The sequence below is a fragment of the Mizuhopecten yessoensis genome, unplaced genomic scaffold, assembly GCF_002113885.1.
Source record: "Mizuhopecten yessoensis strain PY_sf001 unplaced genomic scaffold, ASM211388v2 scaffold9157, whole genome shotgun sequence".
NCBI classification, from domain to species: Eukaryota; Metazoa; Mollusca; class Bivalvia; order Pectinida; family Pectinidae; genus Mizuhopecten; species Mizuhopecten yessoensis.
This window is the reverse complement of record NW_018407907.1, coordinates 649096-673527: the sequence shown is the minus strand read 5'-3', so window position 1 is coordinate 673527 and position 24432 is coordinate 649096. Positions and strand designations below refer to the sequence as shown.

Sequence of the window (24432 nt, the reverse complement as noted above, 5' to 3'; positions counted from 1 at the left end):
ATGAGATATCCATGGGTGCAGAGATAATATGTTAATCATCGAGGGCAGGACTCTTGGATTTCAGGGACGGACAGTTGTACTTATAATGAACTTATATATGGGAACATATACTTGTGTGTCTGTGGTACTGCGAATTACGTTACTGCACTATGTTTAAATCAAAATGTCCCGAAAATTTCAATTATCAATTTATATCAACCCATAGATTTGAAACTCCTTTACATTTATAATAATAAATTATAATATACAACATTTCATATAGCACCCTATATAGCTAACATAAGCAGCACTAAGTGCTTTCATTGGATTTCATATAATAAAAAAAACAAGCTGCTTTCCCTATATTAGGTGATTGTAATTTTAGCTTCAAATAACAGCATTTCGATATAAAAAAAAAAAAAAAAAAAAAAAAAAATGAATAATTACAAAAAAGACTGTTACATTGGGTGGTTTCAAGTAGGAGGGTTCTTCGATTTCAAATATCACATCTAAGTCAATAAATTGCCAGACAGTAAATGTATAAATGTACCACAAAAATATGTGTTGTATAAAAAAATCTACTATGAGTTATATCAAGTGACTTGTTGACTAAAGGCACATTTAAAGCTGGTTGTATGTCCCTTCCTTCCCACCACCAAACACTCTTATAAACAGATTGATGGAAATGTAGCTAAGTCTTCATCTAATTAATATGATCAAAATCAAATCACTGTAAACATATACTCAAAATCTCAAAATAGATGAAAAAGTATTTTTTTAATAAATATATATATGGCTGCCTGCCATTGTATGAACATGCCATTTAGTTCTCTTACTTTTCTGTTTTCACGACACTTTTGACAAGGCACTGTATCAAAACAAAGTGAATATATATATATATTATTTTTTTTTACCGATAACCTGAAATTTCCCAATTTGATTTGAGCAGTTATATATTCTCGTTCAGTCAGGTTCATTTCGAACTTTAGACACATGTTTCGCAATGACCAACAACACGATTAGGATAATACAGAATGTGTTACAATCTTAGTCACTTGGTCGATTGATTCAAGGCGATTCACAGTGTTAATTGAAGCAAACTGCAAAGCATCACATTGACAAAAATATTCAAAATGGTCCCATAGGCAAATCACGTGACAAAAGTACTACCCTGTGACAAACAAAGAAAATGTCATTACTATAATTCACAGGGCATCACATGTATAAACAAAACTTAAACTGAATATCCACTTTCGCCTGTCACCTTCGAGTCAAGATATTTGCGAATACCTGGACAAAGTTTCTTCCATCTCAAAAGCACAAAATAATGAAGTCAGTTAAGAGAGGAGAAAACAAAAGTACAACGCCCTTGAACTTTCAATCATAAACTTAATTCAAAAAGACAGTTTTCGTCATTAAAAATAATTTAATGATATAATAAATAAATAATAATCTACTTAAAAAATACATCACTGGTAACTGGAATTAATGTATCATTTTAGTCTACCGATATTGAAGCTTGATTGCTTAAAATATAAAATGAGGTATGAAGTGTGGGCGGATTTCAAACAAAAGATAAGATGCGATCAATATACGACTGTCAAGTCTCAACACAGTTAGATGATGAGCTATATCTCTCGAGGCGCTAAATAAATACATGATTAGTCAATCATCACGGTAATCGCCGGATATTACGGAGGTTGTTGTCGACAACGCATTTGGTATGCTTATCTTTTCCGCAAAGTACGAGATAAGTCTCAGCGATTGGTTTCTGTGACCTGTTTTCATTGTTTAACATAAGTTAATCGAACTAGTATATCCCAGACAACCATTTTCTTTAATTTATACATTTCTTGGCCTTCGGAAGGAATTCTTAAATGAAAACTCATCAACCCTCGAAGGGTTACCGTTTTACAAAAAACATTGCAGTAGAATACATTTGGTTATAAGCCTAGTTTATCCAACAATATTCAATTTCGTGGTCTTGAATATTGTGAACGGTATAATTTGTAACAACTAACACGAATGTATCAAAGTTCTGACGATGCTTCCTGTATTTTGCATACATCCTAGTTTAATAACGATGGAGACTAGTTTTAATGAAATGCAGATTCAGGTAAAAATTATAACGTATTTTGTTTACTTTTTATCAACAATCATTTTCTTAACAAATATACATTAATATAGGCCAAATATAAAAAAAATGTCATGAGGTATATTTCAACAATATCAGTTAATGGTAAAAAAAACCACAGTGTTCCGATTGTTTCCTAAACGTTCAGAAAAAAACAACCTTATAAGGATAAATAACAATCCGGGACAACGGTTTTAAACACCGGTATTTGATTATGACTTTGAAACATTTTTGTTTTTAAGTTTTCACCAGTCAATAAAACATGCGTATTTTAAGGAACAGTGGTCAGTTTTGAGACCTTAAAAATACAATGCTAAGCTGCTAAAAGTGCATTAGAATATCATCTGGCGATGTGACGTCACATACCATGCTATTGGTATCTTATCGGGTAATGCTTAGATTGCACAAGTAGTTCCATCGCTCTGTGATAATCGTGTTCCAGGTTGGCAATAGCTCGCACTATGTCGGCACAAGTTTTCCTGGGGAATCTTTCCTTGGCCTTGCGTAGCGTCTGGTGACACCTTTCGGACAGAAGTTCCTCTGTGAGTTCGTGGATCTCATTCATAGTCTCTGAAGCCAGTCCAAGCTCGATACCCAGCATATAATAATGCTTGCTAACTACCATTGATAGTACTGTGGTCAGACGCAGATTTGTTATTTTGATCTTGGTCAGCTGAAACTTTTCTATCTCTGTAATATAAGTGAAACTTAAACATTAGACATTCTTACACATATATTTGAATTTAAATCACCGTTAAAAATACGGGCCCACAATAAGATGAACAGAACATACACGCACACGTCTTTACCATACAAGCACGTCCTCATATCAAATATAGGATTCGCGAAACAGAGCAGAACATAAACGTGGTGATACATGCATTTGCATTAATTAGAAACATAAACACCCATTGCTTTCAACCAGACCAAAATAACACTGATGAATGAAGTGATATATTATTGATAATCTTATTTATATTATTACAGGGTTGTTGTTTTTTGTTGTTTATAGTTGTTTGCCTGAAAGTTCCGCAATGTTTTTGTTTTTTCCCGTCAGAAATGATTCATCAATACTAGTCATGCAGAGAAAAACACGTTTCCGTGTATATTTCGATATTTTGGTAGTGATGTGGGGATTCTTAAGACGTATGTTCAATTGTAATGAAAACTATAACTAATTAATACTGAACATAGAATGTTTTATTCCGTTAGAAATGTATAAACTATTGAGTTTTAACTTACTGTAAATAAATAACCTACCTATCTCCATGCAAATCCTTTCTTGGTGCGACATCTGTAACAAATATAAAATATTGTACAATAAAACAAACAATTCTGACAAAAATCAGTCATATGATAAGGTAATTGGATTAAAATGATTACGATAAAAAGGACGCGCGTCATTGCAGTGCATCTTATTAGTATTTATAATTACCTGACGTAAAGATGACCTGGTCAACTTAATCCTCTTCTTAAAATCTGCGAAATACATTTTTCTGTTTCTTGATTGAACGACTTTCAGTAGTTGAAAATACTGGTTTCGGCAGTTCCCTTTCTCATCTTCTTCGATCCGATGTGTCGATGCCTTTGGAACCATCCTCCTCAATTGTTTGGCCTGCTTTTTGTCTAGGACTCCTGCTATCCTTCCCAGCTCCTTATCTGAGATGTCTCCAAGGCAACGATCTGAAACGTTACCAGTACTTCATGAGCGTTAAAACCCTACAACCTCTGCAGACTACAAACAATGTAACAAAGCATTCACATAAATGTGAGGAATATTTCGTATTAGGATTACCATGTGGAATACCTTTAATGGTCTTTTCAAGTTGATAAGTAGCTGATTGAGTTGTCGAATTCGCGTTGTTGCATTCAGGTCGAGCATTTTGGTCCTTTCTTGATGTCTCCTGAGAGAAAATGTTTTGCCAAAATTACTACAAACAGAATCCTGGGAAAGATACCTTCAACAAATTTATGACTACATGGAATGTGTTATAACTGACAAAATCTATATATAGAACCAAATGCCATACAAATTGGGTTTTTTCAAATTAGCGTACCTTCAGTAGATATATTGATGTAGGATAAGTCTCGCTCCTGACATTAGCTTATTAATCCTTCCTAATAATATCCTTATTCTCCATTTATCTATATAAATGATATCATATCAATGCAAGCATAAGTCTTGATATATTAATGCTGAACTCATCGATGTTGTAGTAGAAATGTTGATTAAGATCAAAATAATTGTTTTGTATCCACCTTCTGCGTTTGGTTTCCAGAAACCCCTGGTGTCTCTAGTTTCTTTTCAGCAGATTTCTTGCTATCTTTGCTCATGTCGGCAACTGATGACAATTAAAATAAGAGACAAATGTCAAAAAAATACATAAAACATGGCTCTGCTTAGGATTTAAAATGAAAACTACTTTTATACTTCATTCAAATTAAAAGGAGTATGCTGTAATATCAGGGCCCATATTCCTGAAACCGTTCTCATGCTCAAGCATGGATATTGTGCTCAAGCCGAATTTCTTGCTACCGTTACAAATTCATAAAAAATCTTATTTTGTCAATGATTTGGAAAACATTGCAGAGACTTACAGCCGAAAACTGTTTTCAAGGTTTACATTTGACCTTTTGATCGTCTGATATGATTTCAGCGAGTTACCAGAAAGTTGGTTTGAGCATAGAATTCATGATTGAGTATGAGAACGGTTTCATGAACAAGGGCCCTGCTCTGCTGCTTTTCACAGGTTTACTGTGTACACAGGTAACTATGTGTTATAAGTTATCAATATAGATGAACATACGTATATTTCTTATTACAATTGTGGGTACTTACCTATGAATTGATTTACTACAGGTACATCTTCGCTATTTCCTGCCATATTCTGAAACATTCAAATTCGTTATTTGTGGTTTATGTTAACCCATCTCAAACATATTATGTATGCCGGGAAATGTTCGTCTCAGTTTAGCCCTTTTGGACAGCTTATAAGGAGGGTGATTTCATCATGGCGGCGAATATCCGTACACGGCTTACTACTTACGTGTGTAATATATATATTCTGTGAAGAACGAATTAACACTGCGCAATTATGAATATTACCAACGAATATTTAACTTGGCGAATGTTTTCCCGAAATACATTATTTAAAGCATTTATCATAGCATGAAAAGTAATTATAACATTAATCACTCTAACAAACTGACACTCGTATTAAACATTAAGGTGTGAATATGTGTGCACTTTTCAACCAATTCGACATGATCTGAAACTGCATTATTACATAATGTATTTATTACATTGAATGCTTTTGAGACATCACACGTAACATGGAGAGATAAAAACATTGTCTACCTAAAACAAGTCAATATTTCAAATGTACAATTTACCTTGCTCCTTCTTTTATCCAGTCAACATAATCAGCAGAATATACCTAATATATGACTGCTGGAACCTACCTTGTAATCCTTTGAGTTAGAGGCGGGATTTTGATCGAACCTCTTCTCGGCTTCCCTCAATAGGTCGAGAGCTGTCTTATCCTCTTGCCATATTTGAGGCTCTGCGAGATCTCTTGGCGTATTCCCATCCTTAAATGTAGAAAGTTCAGAAACTAAAATGTTAGGAACTCATATAGCCATAATAGTGGTACATTGCCGGACACAATATATCGGTATCACAATATATTACACATGTTTTATAAGGTGTTTATTTTATGGATGGGCGATTTCAACAAACAACAAGAAGTGAATATTGAAGTGTCCCCAAAACAATAATTCGTACTCAAAATGTATAAAACCAGGGCAAAAAACGACCAAAGGAAATATTTACATGGACACATTGTGAATAGTATATGGATAATAAGACCAGGTGTTCTGGAAGGGTAAGCGTCTTCTGCTTTATCGATGTAATCCGCCATTTAACACTAAGCCGAATCTAACAATATGCTTCATTAAACAGGATGTCGGGAAATATCCTACATCAGTTAAGACATGGTTCACTTTGTACCACTTAATATACAACGTGAGAGTGGCTGTGGGAAAACTCTGTTAAACTCATGTAATGGTTACGTACTTTGTTCTTCACAGTTGGGTCCGCTCCTAAGTCCAGCAAAGTCTTGATAAGTTCTACGTCAAAATCTCGAGATGCACAATGAAGAGGAGTACACCCATGGTCACCCTAAATGATTGAATAATGAATGATGTAAATATGAAAAATAGACAAAACACAAGAAATTTTCAGATAAAAAAGAATAATGGGACAGGTCGTTATCATCTATGACTATATGAATAAATATGCATGAACGATTTTTTTTTTTTCACATAAATATTTTCTTTCTTGAGTAGGCATAATAATTAACCCCCTGAATACAAAAGTGCTCATCATATCGATCCAGAAGATATAACAAACCACATACATAGGAAGATTTTATTTTCACCATATGCCATACTCCATACTACAGCGGTTACGCTCACTATCNCCCCCCCCCCCCCCCCCCCCCCCCCCCCTGGAATATTCCAGGCTCAGTTTGTACCGCTTCAGGATGATGCGAGAAGACTAGTTTGATCCTTTGGTGTACATCAATAGAATCTGTCGGTCACAAAACGGTCAAAATGGTGAGGTATCAGCCAAGCGATTGGTCAGGTGTTTTTTACCTGCCTTTATTTTTGCTATGACATACTCCAAGGTTGCAAAGAGCGATAGCAGGCATAACACCTTGGGTATCGAGGATGACCATAGACATAACTCGTTGTAAAGTAACTGAGCCAAACATTTATTTTTTCTTTCCTATTTAATTTTATAATGATTGATCTGTCAACAGAATCACATTTAAGGATCCCCGTATCACTGCTTAAAACTGCATAACTATTCATTTGAAACTGATTTTTCCGTCGAGTCTATAGCTTTCACAAATCATTTTTTGAAATATAACTTTGACTTGCGGTTAAAATAAGAAAATAATAAAGATGAAATAAACAAAATAAAATTCATCGGGGCTAGACCAGGATAAGACCCATGCACTTGAAATTGTTATATTGCCACTCTAACCACTTCACTTGAGCCATCGTGTGGTGTCGACGGTAGTTACATCGAAACAAAATGAAGGTAAGATTAATATGTATACGAAAGGCCGATATGTAATTTGGCTACAGGGGGACAGAATCAGAGGTTTTTTTCCATTTGTATTGAGAATCCTCGTATTTCTTCTTTTAAACATATAGTATTTCTTTGATTTATATTATATAATAATATCTCAATATCATTGTTTGCATAAGGGATATACATATTAACAAACTGACCTACCTTTATATCGATGTCGAGACCTTTTGAGGCCAGGATTTTGATGATGCTGGCGGTACGTGCCACGTGCAAAGGTGACTGACCCAACTGTAAAGTACGTAGGTATTACAATGAACACTTAAACCATAGGAAATGTGTATTGTTGATGAATTGAATTAACTAGATTAAATTTCAACATAACAGACAACATAACTAATTATTCATTACAAGTTATATTTTTCCGTCTATTTGACTTCAAAGCAAATTAAAATTTTGAGAGAGAAAAAAAGGTCCTAAAATAAATTGAACAGTTCTCTTTAAAACTACTTACGCAGTCATGCTTTTTTAATTAATAAGAAAAATTAGTGTCTTTAAAATTAATATGTTTTAAGTATGTTACGACATTAAAATTACAATGTGTTATATATTCTAATATTGCAAAAATTGACATTATATAGGTGTTTCAGAGCTAAATATTTCAAATTTGTAAACCATTAAACCGACACATAAGAACATGTACAGTAAGGTACACAAACACATTTTGGCAATAGCATAAAAATGCTAAGTCTGAACCCTTACCCCCAGCCCTCAAAAAAAAAAAGCTAACAAACAAACAAAATATAACATTGCGGACACAGACACATGGAACAGCCATTTTTTTCTGGTGAATCAATTGGAAATTGTACAAACAATATCCATGAATTTTAGACAGACGATAAATAAACAAGAAATATCTAAAAAGTGAAAATGAGAAAATGCAATCCCAGATTATGAATTGTTTTAATCGTGATAATAAGCATAAATCTCTAATAAATCTTTTAACAAAATATAACATAATGTCATATTTCATAAATATTACTTTAACAAAAACATATAAAAGAGCAATGATATATCGAGACAAAACAAAAATACATACTGCATTCTTTGCTTCCACGCTAGCGTTGAATTCCAGCAGGAGTTTAACCATTTGTTTCTCGCAATTCTGAGCGGCAACAAACAGGGGAGTGGATGATCTCTGAAACAATTCGATTGTTTGTAAGAACTATGTATTCACCCATATATAATTTCAAATCATGAGGTGATTAACAAGCAGGCAAGATCATCTTAGGAATCCGAAATGTTTATTATCTTACCCAGATTTACATGGGTGTCTTCGAAGAAGCAAAAGACGCTTCCTCTCCCGGAATACCTGGTCTTATTAGTGTATCTTTTGTTTTCAAGTGGATCCATGTATATCTTTCCTTTGTTAACATTTTGCACTAGTTTTGTTGATTTTGACTTCGAATAAATGTTGGTACTTTCATTCTTATATGTTTTATCCTTATATCAATTTTATGACAGGTTGCAAAAAATAGAAGTTGAAAACATATATATTATAAACCTATAACACAAACATCATACATTTAGGTTTATCATACATTTAAGTTTCTGTTTCTATTTCTATTAAAAACTATTTCTGGCTATTATTAAGTTCCTTATAATAATTTCCTATTTCGTATTACTTCCAATATGATTTTTCAGTGTCAAACATTCAGCTATTGAATTGGAGAACTTCGTAAGTAACTACAGCCAAAACGTCTTACTTTGCAATAAAACGTCACGAATGATAATAACTACAGTAAAATTTATCTTGAAATTGAGAATATGTAATGTCAACTCATAGGGACCAAATAGGAACCACAAGTCAATATATACCATCAATAATAGAAACGGGTACTTAAACATCGAAACAGGAGTAGGTATGCTAATAAACCCCACTAAATCACAATATCACGACATTGTGTACTCAATCTAGTTTATGCACAATGTCCTCGACAAATCGCAGGAAAGATAGAAAAGTTGTCTCCCTTGAACACGTAATGTTTGAAAACATGTTAGGAGATGACCTATATAGGCTAAGCCTGTTGTCTCATCCAAATTTCCCATTAGTTTTTGTCCAATAAAATTTGTTGAAATAAATAAATAATGTTTGAAAACATTTTACTTTTATTTGTTCTTATTTGAAAAATTTAAAATACAGAAATAAAACGATTGTTCATTTTTACTTACAATGTCTTTAGACTCCGTTGACGCCCCCCTCCGTAATAATTCTCTCGCGACAGCGACTTGTCCTCTACACACAGATTCATGGAGTGGTGTCTTATACTCCTGTCAATCAAACATGTCATGTCGTATTATAAGTTCGTATTGAAAAGACTAGAGAAAAACATGTTTTCAGTGTTCCCAGAAACACCCAAATGAGAGGTTTTCACTCCCGAATCAGTTGGTTGTACCCCCAGTTTCCAACAATTGCCCTATGTTACTAAGAGCCTATGGGTACTGAATCTTGAAAATGTATCAAATATACCCCCAAATCTAAAATTCAGTGGGAACACAAATCTCCGCAAGAGGGAAATAAAGAATATGTCCGTCTGTCTGTCTACGGTATGACCAAAGCATAATATACGAATATCCTGTTGAAGCCATAGAGCACTAAAATGGAGAAAACGAACATAAATACGTATCGACTCATAGGTACTCGTGACATTTTTGTTTTATATATCCCGTATATACATTGCATATGATATTTAATTGCTCTTGATATACAGCAATCGAATAGGCACAGATTTTTACAACACTATTAAAGCCCTCTCTTCAACATTATTATAAATATTTTGATAACGGTAATACCAGAACTACAAAATGACGAAAATATATGTGAAACGTTTGCAAAACACATTAATTTGCATATTACAAAATTCATCATTTTGCAAAAAATAATTGATTTTTAGCAGAACTCAACATACATTATTTTGCAAAACAAAAATAACATTATTATATCAAAATAAATGACGGGTCAATCGGAAGCTGGTCATTACTATATTCAAGACAAAGTCACATAATCCTTTAGTTCGTTTATGCGTTTTGTTGAATTGTATAACTTCACATTTGTTAAACATGTTAGTCTTAACCTATAATACATTCTAGCTTAACACTGTAATAAATAGTTAACCTTATTCAAATAAGATAGGTATGGTGTTCTTATCCCAGGTAAAAAGGTATGATGTATTGGACAGATAATATTTTTTCAAAAATATTTCGCGTCAAAATACATAAGAATCAATACGTTAAAATCACAGCGTAGTATATATGGGTCAAAAAAATTTTGCATATTAGATATATTCTTTATTATATTTACAATCATCGTTCTAGAACTGTGTTACAGGTAGCTAGGGCGACGAAACAACAATTTAAGGGATAGGCTATATGAAACCACAAACGTATGTTTTATTACCCCTATAGGTAATTTATAAATTTATAAATATTTTACCGTGTTTATTTATAATAGCCAAGATCACATACTGACAATTTCCACTTGACATGAATACGATTAAGAGGCTGATTCACCCAAATTCCCTTCACTGACCAATCTCCATTTAACATGAATATGATTAGCACGCGTATTCACCAATATTACCTGTACTGATAATTTATGATAGTCGTGGTCATCTATTATCAATATACACTTGACATGTATATGATTTAGACGCTGATTTACCTATATTACCTGTCCTGATAAAAGCAACAATTCACTCTATGTATTTATGATAGCCGTTTGACAAGGATATGGTATTAACTTCCTGTTCCCAAGGAGCATCCTCGAAACTCGAGGGGTTACGCTCACGTTCGCTCTCTGCACCCCTCGAACATGTCATAGACAAATTGTAGGCATGGGGCTAGCTATTTGATAGGTCTCATTCTCATCTAAAAGAAACCTGACCAATCGCTAGGCCGATACCTGCATGTTGTCTGTCCTTTGAAGATTTGTAGAGGAGCGACACCCGTTAAGATTCTCAGCAAATGATTAACTTAGCCTTCTTATCTCATCCACACGGTGGCGCACACTGAGGCCTCGATTTTGCTTTGACATATTCCGGGTGTGCAGAGAGCGAAAGTGAGCATAACCATGGAGTATCGAGGATGGACCTCGAGTGTCTCGTTGCTTACATAAACTATGTCAGCATAAATATAACAGTAATAACACATTCATAACCTCATAAAATCATTAAAAACATTCTTATAAACTGAATGACATCATGTAAGTAGGCAAGGTCATAAATATATTTAAACAGCAGCATTACCTTCGTCAAGGCGTGGATGTTAAATCCATGATCTAAGAGATGGCGTGCGATTTTTTGGTACCCTCTCTGGCAGGCGATATGAAGGCATGTCTACAAATAAAATGAATCCCAATAAAATGGACTGCATGACTATTAGCTAATGCAGGCATGCATTGATGATCCTTGTTCCACTGCAGGCCAAACATTACAAATTGCCTCTGTGGTTTTAAGTGTATATACAGTTACCTCCCCTTAAGTTTTATGGTTATCACTATAAGCCAGATAGTTAAGTTACAAAATGTATATCCGGAAGTTTATTTTTTGTCAAAAATGAGAATGTTTACTTATTTGGTAATATATATGTATGGCGAATACTGATACTTGATCGAATATTTTGAACAGTATGTACATTATTTAAAGGCAATTCTAGACGCCCATGTACATTGTATGTATATATATATGTTTATGTCAAAACATTTTGGAAAATATATATATAAAAAAAAAAAAAAACATGTAGAGCGACAGTATAACGATTTGAGGTCCAGGGTTGGAATTTTCGTCTAGCCTCGCTTAATATTTAGTCAGAACAATGCTAATGATATTTTTTGTTTATTTCACCTATATCTGTTTTTTCGTAAGAATTCTATAAGGTCATGTTTTTTCGTAAGAATTCTATAAGGTCATGTTTTTTTAAGAAACGAATTATCGAAGCTATAGTTATGCGGGAAAAATGAGTTTCAAATGCATAGTTGCAGTTTATGATAGAGGTAAGGGATCCCTAATGTCGAGTGTCAAACCTCTTTTCTCATGTACACAGACCTAACAAATTTGTTCTGATCTGTTAATCCTAATAATGACATGTTTTATGTCCTCTATGTTTTTACAATGACATTATAGTTTAGGGCCATTTTCGGGAATTAGAAAATGATGAAATTATCCCCTGTAATAGATTTCAAAAACGTGCAAACGTAACTAATATCATGACCTGTAGCACTTTGGTCTTATACACTGCTTTATATAACCAAGAGGTCTGGGATACAGAACTCGTAAACCTCAAATATATTTAATTATTTACTCACCAATTTGTTCTGACTATTGGGACGACACCCCTGTCCTTGTTTTAAAAGTTGAATGACCTTTGCCTCGTCATTGTTTTCCACTGCATCACACAATGTTTCCTGCCGAGCGATATAATTTAACATTATATACTTGAAAATTGATATTAAAAGGTTCATACAAATATGCTAAATAATTGTGTTGATGGGGTTTTGCCTGACAGTAATAAATGTAAGCATCCGAAACGCGATTTCTTTTAAACCACCTATTGTATTACATTTCTGGAACATTAAGTTATAAATTATATGAATTATAAAATAACCTCGAATACATTTATCAATAAGATCAGCATGTTCGTATGTAATGTTAAAAAAAACCGAACCATGTCAAAACAAATAAACTCGAATACATTTGTAGATAAATTGTGTCTCAAGTAGCATGGATTTCTATTAAAACCCGATGGCATTTTTTACTGCTTTACTAGTTGAAAAGTTCATAAAGCAATAGATCATTCATTCTATTAGTTTCTAAGCATGGTAAGTGCAACTTAAGTAATGACAAAGGGATTCCACAACTTACCTGGTTATCACCTGCAACTGGTAATGACCTAAAACCGTCTACAGGTAGGTCATCGTCAACTCTCACATTTCCTTTCTTCTGTATTGGTTAATAATAAAAACGTCATTACAACATATATCGAGAAATAGCAATATATTCAACCCAAAGATATATACAATTTAAAATGATCTAGCCCTCAGCCATCCTTGACCGTAGACATGAATCAGATGAATATAAAATTAAGTAATTTTCGTTAAGTCGCTACATATAATCAGTACACTCCTATTTTATTTCAACCAATAACAGTTCTTAACTTTGCATACTATACCGATTCAAATTGTTATCATTGTTTTTTTGGATTTTAATTACATTATATATCAGGCAATCATATTATTCTTGGATAACGGTTTCGTTATGGTCTATTTATAGCGTTCACATTTCGCGGAAAGTTTATTTTCGCTGCGATACATCCGCATGATGCGCAAAATACATAACCCACGAAATGTGTTTCCCTTCTGATCGAAAATTCTCTCTTAATAACAGATGCGTTGATTAAAATTGAAAAGTCGTAATTTTTTTGTAATAACGAAACCGCAAAAAATCGGTTCCCTAAATTTAAGACTTTCACTGTGAACCGTACATTGAGATGTGTATTTAGTATGGAATTTAAATGCAGGTTTTAAAAGCATCTTGTTTGAGAAATATATTGTAAACTATTTTACTTTGTTGGGAATTAATTTTAATTTCATGTCTGGTCATTACTTTTTTATTAAATGATTGATGATAAAAAATAACCAAAACTGGGTAAAATGTGTTGGATACATTTTAACTACCTAACTACTGATAATAATGGTATTTGAATGTAGTTTATGGTAAACCAAATACGTTATCGTTAAACCTTGATCGATCATTGGTGATCTTGATCGATTAGTCAAAATCGGTAGAAAGATGACTAATCATCGATTTAAATTTAGCAATTGGAACAATTACAATTTTTTTCATTAATGTTCAGATTTTCAGACTATATTTGTCCATGAAATAGGTGGTGCTGCATATGCGATACGGCTAGCTACATGTATGCATAGGCCTTATTCCTGACCTATTAACACGCGATATCTGCCCAGCGCGAGACATCCCTGTTTTAATTCATGTACAAATATTTCAATGTTAACACGCCTTGATTACACTTCCTGGTAATTGCTGATAATTTTTAACCCTTTTCTGAATATTTACAACATGTAGCATACGATAAAAATGGTTACAATATCACCATTTTCATATCCTTCCCTTGATCAACCCTCGACCCATATCAGCCCTCGGGCTCAGCTTCAGTCCTTCGACCTCATAAGGTGGTTCTCATATTTCTTTGATGCTTTAGCGTTGTGTGCTTGAAGTTTAGAAGTATGTCGTGGGAGAATGCATACCCCAGAGTTATCCTTATTTCCAAACTCAAACAGCTAAATTATTATGACTGATCAAAATACCAAACAATGTAGTGTCATAATATAGATTAAGCATAAATATCGTAACAGAATATATGTAGTGGTTGTAAATAGGTTTCGAAAGGACTTTAACAAGCTTAGCCTGATATCCAATCCAATTGACATATACATTTACAAAGTCAATTAAATCTGTTCAAATCAAAAACTGTCGTAACTATATTTACCTTAGGTCGTCGTCGTACTACCATTATCCCATAGGTTCACGCATCTGGCAAAACACCTGAAATACAAAATATGATGTTCAATATACACCTAATAGGACGCTGTCAATGCAGTGTGATACCGTGCCAGCCAATACGTTAGGGTGTCACGAACGTTACAGCAAGTTATGTGATACATAGTCTGATAACAATACAAACTCGGTGGCGCAATAATAGGAGTTCGTATCAAACGTGTGTACTACATCAGATATTCGTCAGTCCTGGAAAAACCAACTTCAGTTGTTCACGTGAACAAAACCTGATAGAAGGGGCCATTCGTCGTATGACTTTGAACTATGTTCGTTCGTATTGAGATGTATTTTACATGTTATATGTGTAAAGTCATTCAATGTACGAATACATTTATTTACTATAAAAATGAAGCACGAAAAGTTTGAACTATCCTTTCTCTCAGTGGACAATTCTGTAGAGTAAACGTCACCATACAGTGTAAACTTGCCTACAACCGATATGGGTCTTTAAAAAACAATGCAATAATGAGCTTGTTTACGTCAAAGTTTGCTTAGTTCATTGACAAAGCAAACACGTTAAACATGTTTCTCCGGTAAATAAAGTTATTATGTTTTAACTTAACAAAATAGGCCTAGTAAGTACAAAATACATGAAAAAGAACAAAGCAATGTTCATCGTTACAATAAGTTTATCAGCACTTTATTCTCATACCTTCTTTTGACATTTTCCAAAAGTTATTTAGATCTCTTTGACAGAATACATTCAATAAATGCTGTCAAATTTACCAACACGTCTGTTATGAAAATATTACATCCAATGTTCTTATAAATTCCTATTCGCTTTTGTGGATCTAATAAAATTGCCAATAGCTGCTATCGCTGTTAGAAAGAAGCCATGAACAATTGTGAACTGTTTCAAGATGTTATATTTAAAATTCTACCCTTACTTTCTTTATGGCCAGATGCTCTGTTTATCTATGTGAAAATGCATTTTCTTTGTCTATACTTGCATTTCTGCAGTCGTTTTGAGCTTGAAGTTTTTCAAAGAAAAAGTAAAATGCATATTTAGAAATGAAATTGACATAATTACTTATAACTCTATGGTATATTACATTAAAACTCGTGTGTAAAGAGGGTTATTTATCTGAATTCCTCCATTTTCGGCAATCTCTGGTCCGTGTCTTTGAAATTATTTGGATTAATAAATCAATTTGCATGAAGATGCCTTCCTTTAATATGGTACGTTTGTACGTGAAACCAGGTTGTCGTAATGGGGTGAAAAAATATCACCTTCACTTGTTAATTAATATTTTTTGTCGTTTTACAAACTGAAATGGAAATTATTGAAAGGAATGTGTCCAAATCTGGTGCGTTCGGCTTAAAAAGTTTAACCATACTCATTAAAATAAATATGAGGTTCAGAACAATCAGAAAATATGAACTTTCTTTACTTTGCAGCAATGATGAAACCAATTTTTAAACTTATATTCAATGTTCCGCAGGTTGGCCCGGATGGAAGCGCTCACAGAGGATCAAAATGTGGGAGAAAACCGGATTACCTGGAGAAAACCCACGTATCGGGCAAATGACCCAATACCTTCTCATGTTCGTTCGTTCGGTTTGGTGAAAGGTGAGTGCAATATCAACTTCGCTACCAAACCATGTTAATAACATCAGCGGGGTATTAATTTCACAGATTTTTTGTGATCGTGAATATAGCGAAATCAATCCCGTGCGAGTATTTCCAATAAAATGATAACTATACAATAATGAAAACCCCTTTCATTCTCTAAAATATCAAATCAAATGACACACTGACACCACAAGCTTTGATAACGTTTCCAGATATTTTCAAACCTTAAACTAGTGCAAAGAAATCAAACTGTCTATTTTTTAGATTTATTATTATTCAAATATAATTTGCCTACAGATGACAAAAAGACATCGTCTTACAGGATCCTAGTTGGAGACGAAACACACGAACAAACAAGATTTTGGAAAATCCTTTATATATTCAGGAAGTACTGAAGTGAACATAATAAGTTCAATGTGAAACAAATGTAGTTGGTGTTTTTACAAAGAGAGTTGAAACGTAATTTATTACATCCCAGGTTGTCTGTTAAAAGAGTTTCCCGTTTAAATCTGTTTGTTTTAGGCTCTAACAGATGTAATAATTAATGCTAAATGAAAAACAAAGCGATTAAGCATTTTACAAGTTATTGATATGGTTTAATACTTTAAACTTACAAGTGTTACTTTTGTCTTGAACTCCGTAAAATCTAATTGCATATGATTGAAAAATCATTAACATTACAAAACAATTCTACATTGCACTACGCTACACCACATTAGATGCATAAACAGTAGTTAGTATTGATGGTGTGACGTAAAAGAAAATAAACCCATATCAACACGTATTAAAACAATTGCTTTAAAGAAATAAACATAAAAACAAAAACAACAATTTAGCAAATATCGAAGTATCAACAAATCCATAATTGGAACTCAAAATCCATAAGATCAGGGTTAAATACAAATATGAACACAAGAACGATTTACATGGAGACGTTTTGGAAAAGTACAAGAAGAATAAGACACGGTGTTCTATAAGGGGAAGCGTGTTCTTCTCAATCGTCGACACCCGCCTTATATATCGTGGTCTTATCAAAGTAATGTTCTCTAAGCGAGTTTATTTTATGGGTATAAAAGAACGAAAAAATAATAAAATACACGTTCATGATCACGTGCTTGTATGCTTAAAATCACGATTTCGGCTTTTGTTTGGAATTATTGTTACAGTATTACAGACAGATGCTCACTATAGCAAATCAGAACGATGTCTAGTTTCTCCCACTTTTGTGACGACAACGCTGATAACCAACCAGTGTTATTTTCACAACAATTGGGGGAAATCGTCAGCCTGGTCAGCTTAAACACTCGACTGGAGTGTAAAGCAAAAAAAAAACTATTGTAGTAAAATTGTACTACAAAAGTAAACATTCTAACATGCACATGTAGTGGGTTCGAAATGCGAAATGCTGTGCTTGGTGCCTTCGGCATAATATTTCAGTGAGAAATATAAAAACTATAAACTATAAAAACGGCATCAGATCTGCGCTATCACAAGGAAGCAAGTACACCAAACTGAATATACCCTGTCTCCTGTACACATTGAGCCACGCATTTAAATGACCTTAGCTGTTGATAGGACGTTAAACAATATAAAGTAAACAAAACAAAACAAAACAAAACCCAGTAGAAATTAGTGGTGTTTTGTCTAGGACAGCACAATGTCCGGCTACACATTGACTGTTTAAAGAAGTTCATTAATAAAATAGTATTTATTTGTTGGTCATGCTTTCAGTGTGCATTCTAATTCATATACAAAAATAAATACATATATTATACAGTGCAAATATGTGAAAATTGTTTATATACTAATTATACATTCATCTTGTCAACTCTCGTTGTTATCAATGGTTATGACACAATCGATGATTTTCCTAAACAATAGCATTGCACTAGGGCAATCGAGTACGAAACATTGACTGCATTACATGTGTATCATCAGACGATGCTAGTACTTGTGGATTAATCAAGAAAATGTGTTGATGAGCAACTCACCTTAAACAATTAATAAGGAAGTTAATTTCCTAACATTATGAGTAAGCTTAAATATCTATAATTTGAATTACCACCAGATTTTGAGATGACGGTAGAGTGATACGTACAGTATGTACTTCATGTCGTATGACATCTATGCACAAGTCAAGTAGATTCAAGTAGGGTGTGTGTCTATATTTAAAGTGCTTGTAATCGTACGCTTTACTATGCAGTTATATATATACATGTATATATATATCCGCCTGAAGAAGCCTAATAAGACAGAAAAGCCTAGCGGTCGATTTGGGATACTTATTATTTTATTATATATATAAGTTAACAAAGTAACTATAAACAGTTTTGTTAGTTTTAATACAAAATAACACATTCTTTCCGATTTCCCTCCATTTTATCATTTTGATAATTTCATAACTTATTGAACAGGATTATCCATAAATCAAAAGTTCTCTTATTTGATGTGCATCTTAAAGATGTGTATAGTTTGTAACATCAAAGCACAGGTGATATTCATTTCTACCATCTTTTACGACAAGCTAACAAATGTTTAGCTTCCAGGTTCAGAATTTTATGTTGACACGTTGGGGTTTCCATTTTAGTATGCTTTGTTTGTTTAAGTAATATGAAGGTGTCGCGCGAAGCGATCTGGAACTGGTTGATAAAAGAATGGTTAGCTTTACCCATTGATTAGTGAAAATTTCACATTATTGCGGATAAGAGGCAGCAAGTGCATTTAAAGTTAAATAAATCCTCTAAACACATCAATCTGAACTGTATCAATACATTTATACCAGAAAAATGATGTCAGATGTTTCTAATTTTGTTGTATACATTTTTAAACTTTTTCCTAACCACTGGTTTACTCTACCCAACCTTTGAGCAACGGTATAACATAGTCTAGATTATGTAACATTTATTATGTCAGTGGGTTATATTTAGTGTGCCAGGGTTGTTTATGCGTCATTCCAAAACAGAAACTTATAACAGCGCAAATAGAACAGACACGTGTACGTGTACGGGATCGACCGCAACTCTTCATTGTATCTATATTTAGTTCACACGCAATACATTCCATCGTCATAAATATGTACATGTATCTCCCTACTGCTCCTGGTGATAGGACTTCGAATNGGGGGGGGGGGGGGGGGGGGGGGGGGGGGGCATTCCCTCACCTTTTATCTCTACATGATAATTGAATATTTTTCCCATCTGTTGCCTGGAAATTTTGGTAGCTAGAAATATGACAGAACGTCATGTACGTTTGTCATGCCGTTCTTCAGTTTTGTTGATTTATATTTGAACTGTAAACATGATACATCCCTTGAATGGCACAGCATTATTTCTTTTATTAAGTTAATGAAATGCTCCGTACTATATTTGGTATAAATGCGATATGCCTTAGGGGATACACTATGTATGTTACCTATTCATAAATATAACAGCATCATATGATCGAACGTGACTCACATTTAAAACATCTGCCCACCATAACATAGGCGTATCAAAATACTAATGCCATAAAATGTTAATATTTCCCATCGTTGCAAGTTTTTATCTTCAATGCAGCGTTTCGAGAAATCTTGTGTAAACTAGTTAACTACGACGTCGATTTTTCTAAAGTACTTTATAAAAAGAGATCATCGCGATAAAAAGCGTCGTAGTAGACAGGGTAGTTTACGGTGATCGCGAGAGGTGTGTATAGTGAAAATTACCAGTCATTGATAAGTGCTTCAAGGCGAAGAGGTGAGTTACTAGCCAGTAGATTTCCACTCGCCTTTGTCAGGACACCAACTTTATTTATATAAAGATGCAAGTTTTATTTATAATACATTCAACATGTCAGTGTGACTGTATCATATCAAATCAGTTAAGCAATTTGATGATAATACTAATATACAACATTTGATATAGCACCCTATTTAGCTAAATAAGCCACGCTAAAGCGCTTTACAGTACATGGCTATAAAATGTATACCAATATGGAGGAATTCACAGGAGCTGCCGTTATAGGCGCTAACTACTAGCCCTATGCCACCTAGCTATTGTCTATCTTCTGTGTGTAAACCCGAGCGTGTGCTGGAGACAGCACTATTGTTAGCTTATATCAATCTCTGTGAACTTTGCCCTCCAGTCAGACCATATTCTATTTTGGCATCATCGATAATACTTTTGGAATGTGTTGCATGTATCCTTTAACGGTATTAAGTGATTACATTATTTTAAATATAGCATTCATCGGCTACCAATGATCAGTTAAACATCTGATGTGAAAAGCCCGGGTGTTGAGGGCTCTGTGAGATAAACATCTCTCAGATGACTAAGCTCAGTGTGTCTACGTATAGTAGTCATACATTGTACAAAGGAGCTATACACTTCTACTTAGCATACATATCCCCTATTTATTTCGCAGTTTACCTTTTTGAAACTATTTTCGCAGAAATCCATTAGCATTCACAAATTGCTATGGTGTCAAGATATCGGATGGGCAGGTGAGTTTCAACTTATAATTAATGATCAATCAAAGCAAAGACGATCGAAGTGAGAAAATACACAAAATTTCAAAAGATACAATGTAGGTAGTTGGAAAAGAGTAAAATCTCTACAGGATATTATATCGAAGAATATTACCTTGTGATCATAACTAGATGCTCGTTATAAATATCAAGAAGACGGTTACACCCAGGTGGCCATTATATACAGGTGACTACTACAGCCAGGTGGTCGTTATAGGCATGTGGCCACTAAAGACAGGTAGTCATACAGATGGGTGACGACTTTAGTCAGGTAGTCGTTATAGGCAGGTGGTCACTTTAACCTTGTGGTAGTTATATACAGATTGTCCATATAGCCAGGTTGTCATATAGACGGTTGACGACTTTAGCCAGGTGGTCGTTATAGACAGTTGATCACTTTAGCCAGGAGGTCGTTATAGACAAGTGATCACTTAAGCCAGGTGGTCGTTATAGACAAGTGATCACTTTAGCCAGGTGGTTGTTATAGACAGGTGATCACTTTAGTCAGGTGGTCGTTATATACAGGTGATCACTTAATTCAGGTGGTCGTTATAGACAAGTGATCACTTTAGCCAGGAGGTCGTTATAGACAAGTGATCACTTTAGCCAGGTGGTTGTTATAGACAGGTGATCACTTTAGCCAGGTTGTCGTTATATAGACATATCTCACTCAGTGTTACAAGAAGACACCTAGTATTGGTTTCTTGGTGTCTTTTCACCATGCTGAATTTGAAGTAAGTGTGCCATTTTGTTATATCTGTCAATACGCAAATAAAAGTTACATAACGGTATTATCTGTTTTGTTAACTATGCATTCATGTAGATCTGAGACCTATAAGTAAAACATTTTTGAGCTGGAAAAACGAACTTATACACCACACAAAATTGCTAAAAATGTTTGCTTAATCTTAGAAATACAGTATTTTCAAACATTTATCAAACTTCTCGTACTGTATTACAATGTATACAAATTCGATAACACAAACAAGATAATATATTTAAAATTGAGCGATCGAGATTGCGAAATATGCCCATCGAGAATTTTAACACAAAACAATATTTTCATGCTACGACTTAATAATCTCCATGGTAACATAGAGCTGTACTCATTAAGGAGTTATGTTATATATACATATATGTTACACTTTTCACACGTCAGTACGACTGTTTAACAACAACTAAAATACATTTAGGTTTATCTTATTATACATACATACAATTACATATGCTCAGGCAATACTGCTGACTTTGTACTCAAGTCGGACAACACATATTAAATTTGCCATAGCGGATACAGAACGTATCGTATTGCATGGTCACATGACTGTACTTAGGTCAGACAACACATACTACAGAAGGAAACCTATTGAATGTGGTCACATGTATTAAATAAAGACATATATGTCACACGTCCGGATCATATACACTTAAATACTTGTCATGAAAAGTATGGATTGTTTCCTAGTGTGTCATACAGATGTTTTACCGCACCTTGATAAGGACACACTGTTAAGGTCATGATATTCCGCTCGTTACTGCACAGTAAACCCTTCAATGTCCCATCACCAGCTAAGGTATATTAGTATTGTGCCCAAAAGCAAACCCTCAGTTTAAGTTTTCAGTTTTATTTTATCTATATATATTTTCAGTAACGGTAACCCAGACTATATCGTCATATCTGCAATGGGTTTCCACATTAGTCGCCTCTTACAAAATGAAGATGGGGTCACAGCAGGTGAATTGTTTTCTAAATACACGAGCTGCAGGTGTGGAACACCTTAAATAGATATGTCGTCATTTGACATCTATTCCGTCTTTGCGTATTGCAGAGTTATCTTCTCTTGGGAGCAGGTATTGATTGTTACGTCACTTGTTTGTGAGAGAAACGTCATCAATTTTTGAGAAAACGACGTAATTTTCTCACACAGACCAATGACGTAACAATCGATACCTGCTCCCAAGAGTTGATAACTCTGCAATACGCAAAGACGGAATATCTCGCTTTAAATAGAATATTATGTAACATTTTGGCATGTTCCGTTTCATTAACTTCGCGGTTTTTGTACGACTAGGTCTTTAAAGCACTTATCTGATGAAATAGTCAAGGTGTAAATTACCCGTCACACATGGCGTCTCCTGCTTTCCCCCTATATTATAACACAACAAATAGATATGATATGTTAACGTTAAGATTCAATATCTTCGTTTCACGAACATGTACAACTATAAGGTCTACTACAACATTTATCCAACAAAAGGATTTTTCAAATTGTCCGTCACACCGAACTTCGTGTGTCCCTGTTTTAATATGTACTGTTATGCATTTTAAGTCGTTTAATTGCCTAAACTTTCCAATTTGTTATGCATTTTATTGGTCTTTTATTTGATGAAAGCAGCTGAGTAGCTTTTGATAGATTTAATTAAGATAAAGGTTGAGCTTTATAAATCAATGTGACCTGTAATTTAGTCTATGACGTCAGTTCTTTGTGTCTGCAATAGATGCTGAACGCGGGTTCAAAGTTAGCAGAAATTTCATAGCCAGTTTAGCCTAGTCGAATCAGGGTCAAATTGAGCAGGAATCCAGCAGCATCAACAATCGTAATGTAGCAGGATTCATATTTGAGTTTGAGTGTCTGAGTAAGTAAGTTGAGTTAGGGAGTTTAAGTTAAACTTGGAGTAGGGAGATCGAGATCAGGAAAAGAGTTAAATACACAACAACGAGAGACCGAGAGAACAATGGATGAAGATTTGTATATTCTGATGGATTTCCTCGAGTTGTTTTATAAATGAAGTGTAAATAAAAAACAAATAAATTTGTTGTTCAAATATATTGACCAGCACTTGCAGCAGAAACTAAGGCTACAAAGCATCAATGATAAAACAAAAATAAAAAAAACGTAACACTAATGGCAAGCAATGGAGATAAGAATATTTTAAAATAGTTGAAGCGGAAGTTGGTAAGAAAGCGTAACAGTGCAAACAGATTCATTGCACAGACGTACAAAATTTGTCTTTCACAGTTTGATTGACAAATATGTTGAAATTTAATTGATGGCACAGTAAATAGTTAAAGGTACATTGATATGCAACTTATTTGTAAAAAAATCATCATGTAAACATATACATTGTATATTTAAATCAAATACATTTTCCAGTATACATGTACCATAATATACGATTTTAATACTATTTTAGTATACGAAATAATTCCATGAGACAATATACAGTCTAAACTAAAACACCGTTCAATAATGTGCATATAACAATACTTAATTACCACATTACAGTTATGAAACACCACAACACGTAAACCTTAAATTAACGCCTCATTTCTAAACATGAAAAAGTGGTGTCCTGAGAGTAAACATTCAGTCGGACTAGACTGGGATTGAATCCTCCACTTCAGATTGTTACACTCTATATATAACCAACTAAGCTACCTGGTCAATGGAAGTGTCCTTGCCCAACTATGTGACTACATCTACAAAATACCACAGTGAAGTGGGACTGGGATTC

At 34.0% G+C, this 24432-nt stretch overlaps 1 protein-coding gene across 2 annotated transcripts in view; it reads right to left on the bottom strand.

The window, feature by feature from the left end:
* Positions 1 to 2214: 2214 nt before the first annotated feature.
* The window catches only part of LOC110457490 (tankyrase-2-like), a 30978-nt gene continuing 8760 nt past the window's right edge, over positions 2215 to 24432 (bottom strand). For both annotated transcript variants that reach the window (XM_021508797.1, XM_021508796.1), the window contains exons 2-16: positions 14775 to 14830; positions 13130 to 13207; positions 12574 to 12672; positions 11516 to 11605; positions 9444 to 9542; positions 8311 to 8409; positions 7419 to 7502; positions 6189 to 6293; positions 5576 to 5704; positions 4953 to 5001; positions 4373 to 4455; positions 3921 to 4017; positions 3549 to 3796; positions 3374 to 3407; positions 2215 to 2803 (exon numbers count right to left, since the gene is read on the bottom strand). In XM_021508797.1, coding sequence (XP_021364472.1) covers positions 2484 to 2803; positions 3374 to 3407; positions 3549 to 3796; positions 3921 to 4017; positions 4373 to 4455; positions 4953 to 5001; positions 5576 to 5704; positions 6189 to 6293; positions 7419 to 7502; positions 8311 to 8409; positions 9444 to 9542; positions 11516 to 11605; positions 12574 to 12672; positions 13130 to 13207; positions 14775 to 14798 — 1638 coding nt within the window. In that variant the 5' untranslated portion in view covers positions 14799 to 14830 and the 3' untranslated portion in view covers positions 2215 to 2483. The remainder of the gene's footprint in view (positions 2804 to 3373; positions 3408 to 3548; positions 3797 to 3920; positions 4018 to 4372; positions 4456 to 4952; positions 5002 to 5575; positions 5705 to 6188; positions 6294 to 7418; positions 7503 to 8310; positions 8410 to 9443; positions 9543 to 11515; positions 11606 to 12573; positions 12673 to 13129; positions 13208 to 14774; positions 14831 to 24432) is intronic.